This window comes from Numida meleagris, chromosome 24 (genome assembly GCF_002078875.1).
Source record: "Numida meleagris isolate 19003 breed g44 Domestic line chromosome 24, NumMel1.0, whole genome shotgun sequence".
NCBI lineage: Eukaryota > Metazoa > Chordata > Aves > Galliformes > Numididae > Numida > Numida meleagris.
In genome coordinates, this window is record NC_034432.1 from 14,456 (window position 1) to 21,764 (window position 7,309).

At 62.1% G+C, this 7,309-nt stretch overlaps 1 protein-coding gene across 1 annotated transcript in view; it reads right to left on the reverse strand.

Annotated features, from left to right (window-relative positions):
* The window catches only part of SMG5 (SMG5, nonsense mediated mRNA decay factor), a gene marked incomplete at its 3' end in the record, with an annotated part of 46,640 nt that overhangs the window by 14,449 nt on the left and 24,882 nt on the right, over positions 1-7,309 (reverse strand). Inside the window, 7 exon segments of the mRNA XM_021376535.1 lie at positions 1,190-1,891; positions 3,189-3,326; positions 3,443-3,651; positions 5,088-5,156; positions 5,571-5,696; positions 5,914-5,992; positions 6,569-6,658. Coding sequence (XP_021232210.1) covers positions 1,190-1,891; positions 3,189-3,326; positions 3,443-3,651; positions 5,088-5,156; positions 5,571-5,696; positions 5,914-5,992; positions 6,569-6,658 — 1,413 coding nt within the window.

Sequence of the window (7,309 nt, forward strand, 5' to 3'; positions counted from 1 at the left end):
GCAAAGAGCTTCCCCCCGGCATCCAACCTCACCCTGCCCTCCTCCAGCTCAAACCCATTCCCCTCGTCCTGCCGTTATCCGCCCTCGGAAAGAGCAGACTCCCCTCCTGTTGTAGGCTCCCTTCAGGTCCTGGCAGGATGCGGCGAGCTCACCCCGCAGCCTTCTCTTCTGCAGGCCGCACGAGCCCGGCTCCCTCAGCCCGTCCTCTCGGGGAGGTGCTGCGGCCCCTGCTCATTTTCACGGCCCTCCCCGCACCCTCTCCAGCAGCCCCGCATCTTTCCCATACGGGGACCCCCGACCTGGACGCGGTGCTGCAGATGGGGCCTCGCCAGGGGGAGCAGAGAGGGACAATCCCCCCCTGCCCCACTGCCCGCCCTCTGCTGCTGGAGCCCGGGATCCCATTGCTGCAGGATCCCCCCGCTGCCCCATGTTCAGTGTCTCACCCCCCAGGACCCCCAGGTCCTTCTCTGCAGGGCTGCTCTCCAGTCCTTCTCCCAGCCTGCACACAGGAGCCAAGCCCCACACCTTGCCCTCTGCTACGTTGAACCTCACAGGGTTCACACTGCACCTCTCTGCTGCTGGAGCCCAGGATCCCGTTGCCGCAGGAGCACCCCACTGCCCCACGTTCAGTGTCTCACCCCCCAGGACCCCCAGGTCCTTCTCCGCAGGGCTGCTCCCAGCCTGCACACAGGAGCCAAGCCCCACTCCTTGCCCTCTGCTACATTGAACCTCACAGGGTTCACACTGCACCTCTCTGCTGCTGGAGCCCAGGATCCCGTTGCCGCAGGATCCCCCCACTGCCCCACGTTCAGTGTCTCACCCCCCAGGACCCCCAGGTCCTTCTCTGCAGCGCTGCTCCCAGTTTGCACACAGAGCCAAGCCCCACTCCTTGCCCTGTGCCATGCTGAACCTCATGGGGTTCACACTGCCCCCCCTCTGCTGCTGGAGCCCAGGATCCCATTGCTGCAGGATCCCCCCGCTGCCCCACGTTCAGTGTCTGACCCCCCAGGACCCCCAGGTCCTTCTCTGCAGGGCTGCTCCCAGTCTGCACACAGAGCCAAGCCCCACACCTTGCCCTCCGCTACGCCGAACCTCCCGGGGTTCACACTGCACCCCTTGTCGGGGCAGAACGGAGCGGGTCTCATCGCGCAGCTTTTGGCACGGCAGCGCGGCGCGCGTGGCTCCTTACCTTGCTCCGCCAAGCCGGGCTTCTCCAGGTCGCCGTTGACGCAGGGCTTGCCGTCCAGGCTGCCCTTCAAGGCGGGCGGCTCGGGGCCGGGCTTCAGGAGGATGTTGCTGAAGGTGGGGGCCAAGCGGAAGCAGCGCTTGGTCTGGAAGAGCTGCGTGGACATGGCCTGCAGGTTGCTGGCGATGCTGGCGTCGCTGGCGCTCAGGGACACGGGTCCGTTGGCGGCCGGGTCCGCGCTCTCCGTTTTCGAGCCGCTCGGGTTCTTGCAGTCCCCCGGCCCGCCGCCATCCACGCCGTTTTTTAAGGCCTCCCCGGCCCCGCTCCGGCCTCGCTCGCCGCCCTCCTCGCCCGGCTCGTCCTCCATGTCCTCCAGGTCGGAGCGCGACTCCTGGCTGTTCATGTCGGAGTCGGTCTCCACGTCGAAGGCGGCCTCCGCTTCCTCGTCGCTCTTCTCGGAGCCGCTCTCGGAGCCGTCGCTGCCCTTCGTGGAGCCCTGGCTGGAGTCGGAGTCGAAGCCCTCGCTCAGGTCGCTCTCATCCGCTTTCTGCGGGTGCCGGCGGCGGCGCAGGCAGGAAAGCCGCGAGTATTTCTTGCTTTTCTTGCAGTCGTGCTTGCGTTCTTCCTCCCGGGGGTGGTGGTTGGCCAGCTCCGCTTCGGCTTCCTTCTCCGCCGAGCCGAGGGGCTCCCGGGGCTCGGGCTCGTCTGCGGGCAGCGAGAGCAGCGCTCAGGAAACGCGGCCCTGCCACAACAGCCCCTTCCCACCCAGAGGCAGCGGGTTCCGCCACCCGCATCCTTCAAAGCAAAACCCCAAGGGAGGGAATCGCCCCCTGGAGGAGCTCGGGAAATGTTGGGAAGCCCGGGCTCCTGCCAGGCTCCTGCAGCCCGGGCTGTGCTGCTGTTTTATCATAGAATCATGGAATGAGCAAGGTTGGAAAAGACCTCCAAGATCACCCAGTCCAACCATCCACCAATAACCCCACCAAACCATGGCTCTCAACGCTAGATCTCAATGTTTCTTGAACGCCTCCAGGGACGGTGCCTCCCCCACCTCCCCGGGCAGCCCGTTCCAGCGCCCGACCACTCTTTCAGAAAAGCAGTATTTCCTAATGTCCAGCCTAAATCTCCCCTGGTGCAACTTGAGGCCATTCCCCCTCGTCCTGTCACTGGTTACAAGAGAGAAGAGGCCGACCCCCAGCTCACTGCACCCTCCCTTCAGGTTATAGAGAGCCATGAGGTCTCCCCTGAGCCTCCTCTTCTCCAGACTGAACAATCCCAGCTCCCTCAGCCGCTCCTCATCAGCCCTGTGCTCCATTCCCCTCACAGCTTCGTCGCCCTCCTCTGCCCACGCTCCAGGCCCTCAATGTCTTTCTTGCAGTGAGGGGCCCAACACTGGACACAGCACTCGAGGTGCGGCCTCACCAGGGCTGAGCACAGAGGGACAATGACTTCCCTACTCCTGCTGGCAACACTATTTCTGATCCAAGCCAGGATGCCATTGGCCTTCTTGGCCACCTGGGCACGCTGCTGGCTCACGCTCAGCCCAGCATCGACCAACACCCCCAGCTCCGTTTCCTCCACACAACCATCCAGCCACCCTGCCCCAAGCCTGGAGCGTTGCCTGGGGTTGCTGTGGCCGAAGTGCTCAGGCAGCGTTTTCAGGCAGCATCGGCGCCGAGCTCCTCCACCTCCTCCCCTGCTCTGAGAGCCAGGACACCCAACCCCACGGGGCAGGAGCACGAGCGGGTACCGGGATCCACCCGGCGCTGACCGCAGGCTCGGGGCCTTCCCGGCAGCCACGCGGGGAGGATTCCACCGCCGCCGCTATCGGCCAGGGAAATTTGGGCCTCGCGTTTTGTGAAACGTTACGGACGGGTTCTTTGGAAGGGGGGAAAAACCCAAGGGTTCTGCTCTCCGCTCAATGAGCTCCGCCAAGAAACTGAAGGCACCCCCCCCCCCGACGGGGCAGGAAAGCGGGGAGAGCGCGCCCAGCGCCGCCGACCTGCGCCGTCGCTGCGGAAAGCCGGGACCGGGTTCTCCCCTTCCTCCAGCTCCGCCTGCAGGCGGATGTTGACGTGGTTGATCAGGTGAGAGAAGAGGGCCAGCGTGAAGGCGATGGCTGCGCTGTACTGCTTGGAACCTGCAACGGGACGGCTCGCTGAGGCCGAGGACGCCGAGCGATCCCCCCCCAAGCACCGGGCCCGGCCCACCCTCCCGTCACTCGGTTTTTGGGGGGTCCCACGAAGCGCCGCTCACCTGCCCGCTTGAGGCTGTGGACGCTCATGAAGCAGATGATCACCATGCGGAAGATGAGCAGGTCGGGAAGGAAGGAGTAGCCGCTCTCATACTCCTCCTCGTCCTCGCTCGCTGTGCTCAGGTTGGGAGGGGAGGGCAGGTAGAACAAGCACAGGTTGAAATCCTCCAGCACCGACTGGCACAGCGACGTCAGCTCCGAATCCAGAGAGCTGGGCAGGGAGGAGCAAGAAGCGAGCGTTACTACCCGAGAGCCAAGCTGCCGGCAACGCCAGCGTCCAGCGCCCGCTGCAGCCACGCGTGGGCTGTGCTGCCCAGCACGGAGCGACGGAGCACGACTGCAGGCAGCAGCGGGGGCTGGAAGCAAGCGAGATGGATCACGACATCTTCCTCTCCAAAGCTGCTCGGCCGAAGAGAAACGACCACCAGAGCACCTCCACGCACAGACGGGGGTCACCAAAAAGAGACCGGGGGGGTGGGTGGTGCTGGGGGGCTCCCAGCCCGCTCCCCGGCTGCGCATCGGCACGGGAGCGAGCGCGGTCCTGCCATGCACGGCTCAGGGCCGGGCAACTCAGGAAATCCACCCCTCGCCTTTCTCTAGCTCCTGGAGCTCCCAGATCTCACAAGCGCTTGCTGTTTTGCTGTTTCAGCGCTTTTCCCCTTGGTTCTGACACAGTCAGGTCCTGCTGCTCGCTGCCATCGGGTGAGAGGCGTCCAAAGGCAGCACCCTACGTGTGCACACAGCGGCCCCGTGCCTCTGCCGGCCCAAATTCAGCGCCTGCCAGTGACTTAAAGAAGGGAAGAACTCCCTTGGAGGGCAAGCCCCTTCCCCCTCCCTGCAAGGTTCATAGAATCATGGAATCACAGAATGGCCTGGGCTGAAAAGGACCTCAAAGATCATCCAGTTTCAACCCCTGCTGAGTGCAGGGCTGCCCAGCACCAGCCCAGGCTGCGCAGAGCCACGTCCAGCCCGGCCTTGAATGCCTCCAGGGACGGGCACCAACAACCTCCCTGGGCAGCCTGTGCCAGCGTCACCACCCTCTGAGTGAGAAACTTCCTCCTCATATCCAACCTAAACCTGCCCTGTCTCAGTTTGAAACCATTCCCCCTTGTCCTATCGCCATCCACCCATGGCAGCAGCCGTTCCCCTCCTGTTTATATGCTCCCTTCAGGTCCTGGAAGGCCACAATGAGGTCTCCCCGGAGCCTCCTCCAAACTAAACAAGCCCAGTTCCCTCAACCTTTCCTCATAGGAGAGGTTCTCCATCCTCTGCTCATCTTGGTGGCCTCCTCTGAACTCGTTCCAAGAGCTCTGTGTCTTTCTTGTACTGGGGGCCCCAGGCCTGGGCGCAGTGCTGCAGATGGGGCCTCACCAGAACCAAGCAGAGGGGGACAATCCCCGCCCTGTCCCTGCTGCCCACTCCTCTTTTAATGCAAGAACACAGCTGGCCTTCCGGGCTGCAGTGCACACTGCTGCCTCACGTCCAGCTCCTTGTCCCCCAGCACCCCCAGGTCCTTCTCCGCAGGGCACAGGGCTCCATGAGGCTTGGGCACGTGGGCAGAAAGCCTCAGCACACCGCGCTGCTGCAGGGAACGCTCCCTTCCATTCCTGGATTATGGAAACCAGATGGGATCCGCCGGAACCTTACCTGCTCTTTGGCTGCAGAAGGCTCTGCAGGTACATGAAGCTCACCAGCAGCCTCTTAATGTCTTTGCAGCTAAAAAAGATGGAGAAGAAAACGCTGTAAAGCAGGCAGCCACCACAGGGACCGAAAGGACCAAGAGCTCGACCAACGGGCACAGCGGCCTCCAGGGGTAACGGCACCCCGAGCAAACCACGGGGAAAAAGCAGCCACTTATATGTGCATGTATATATACACACACACACACACTTCTGCTTTTCAAGCCACAGGAACCCTCCCGGAGAGCCAGCAGCTCCAGGAGGCGGCGAGAAACATCCCAGCTCAACCTCAGACCAAGGGAGCTGCAGCTTCCCTGCCAACTGCAGCCCCACAGAGGAGGACCCGCACCGGGCACCGCCTCGTTTGGGGAACGCTCACCGCCTCGGACGAGTGAGCGAACATTTCCCAGCCCACCGAGTGCCAGCCCTCTGCTCTGCTCTGCCCTCCTACCGCTTCTTGCTGGGAGACAGCTTCCTGCTTTCGCACTTCTTCAGCTGGTGGTACATCTTGGCTGCTTTGTCGTACAGCCGCTTCAGGTTCCCGGAGGCGCCTTCGAAGGACACTTCGGACTGGATGCTGGGACGACAGAACGCACCGGGGGTTACTGAGCCGCTCACCTTTTCACAGCTCTGCTTCGTTAAGGACTTATTTGAGCAGCTGAATGCCGAGACAGGCACGCAGTGCTTCCACGTGAACACACTGGTGTCCTTAATTCCCCAAGCAGCACCGCAGCTCGGCCTCCAGCTTTTGCACACCTTTCACGTTCGTGCCCTAGGGCCTCACAGACACTCACCAGCGTAAGTAGCAGTACGTGGCCTCCACGTTGTAGTACTTGCTCCCAGCCAGCGTCCCCAGCTGATTGAAGGGCATGCCTGCCAGCAAAGAGAGGCCAAAATCAACCAGAATCCTCCAGATCCTGGAGGACGGGAGGGAAAGCGGCGGCACCGAGGATCCTCGAGCTCTACGCCTGCAGCACTGAGGTCTGCAGGACTCAGCCCTTTTCCCTCTGTTGTGTTTTTACACCTTTCCCACCTTCCTGCCGGGCTAGCTGCCTAAGAGAGCAGAACAAACAATTCCTCTTAACTCAGAGCGGCGCGGCCTTGGCTCTGTCGTGCTGCATTCCTCTTGGCACAGACAACATCTTATCAGAGCTCAATAGCTCCACCTGAGCTCACTGTGCTAAATATCAGCCAGTCACCGGGATCCGGGACCAGCCTGAACCAACTGCTCTGCACAAACCCTGCCAAGGCAGCGCACAGGAGACAACTCTGGGAACCACGTCCGCTTTCTGGTCACACAGGATCTCACCTCCCGCTCTGAGGCCGCTCACCAAGCGGTCACTTCTACAGGAGAAGATTTGGGAAGGGGGAGCGAGGGGCACAGAGGAAGAGGGAGGTGAACGCCATGGGTGTGATGCGGATGGTAAAAGTCCCCGGCAGCTCGCTCACCGATCTGCGGCGCGACAGAAAGGGCCTGGTAGTAGAAGCGCTCCGCCAGCAGCTCCGTGTCCACGCCGGCCAGCTCGTTCTGGTAGCGCGCTGCAAGCAAAGCACACGAGTCACACAGGAGCGAGCAGCGCCTTCCCTTCCCCTTCCCTCCTCTTCCCCTTCCCTTCCCTCCTCTTCCCTTTCCTTCCCTTCCTCTTCCCCTTCCCTCCCTTCCTTCCTCTTCCTCTTCCCTTCCTCTCCCCTTTTCCTCATCCTCTTCCCTTCCTTCCTCTTCCCTTTCTTCCTTCTTCTTCCCTTCCTTCCTTCCTCTTCCTTCCCTTCCTCTTCCCTTCCTTCCCCTTCCCTTCCTTCCCCTTCCTCTTCCCTTCCTTCCTCTTCCTCTTCCTCTTCCCTTCCTCTTCCCTTCCTTCCTCTTCCTCTTCCCTTCCTCTTCCCTTCCTTCCTCTTCCTCTTCCCTTCCCCTTCCCTTCCTTCCCCTTCCTCTTCCCTTCCTTCCCCTTCCTCGTCCCTTCCTTCCCCTTCCTCGTCCCTTCCTTCCTCTTCCTCTTCCCTTCCTCCCTCTTCCTCTTCCCTTCCTCCCTCTTCCTCTTCCCTTCCTCCCTCTTCCTCTTTCCTTCCTCCCTCTTCCTCTTCCCTTCCTCTTCCCTCCCTTCCTTCCTCTTCCTCTTCCCTTCCTTCCTCTTCCTCTTCCCTTCCTCTTCCCTTCCCCTTCCCTTCCTTCCTCTTCCTCTTCCCTTCCTT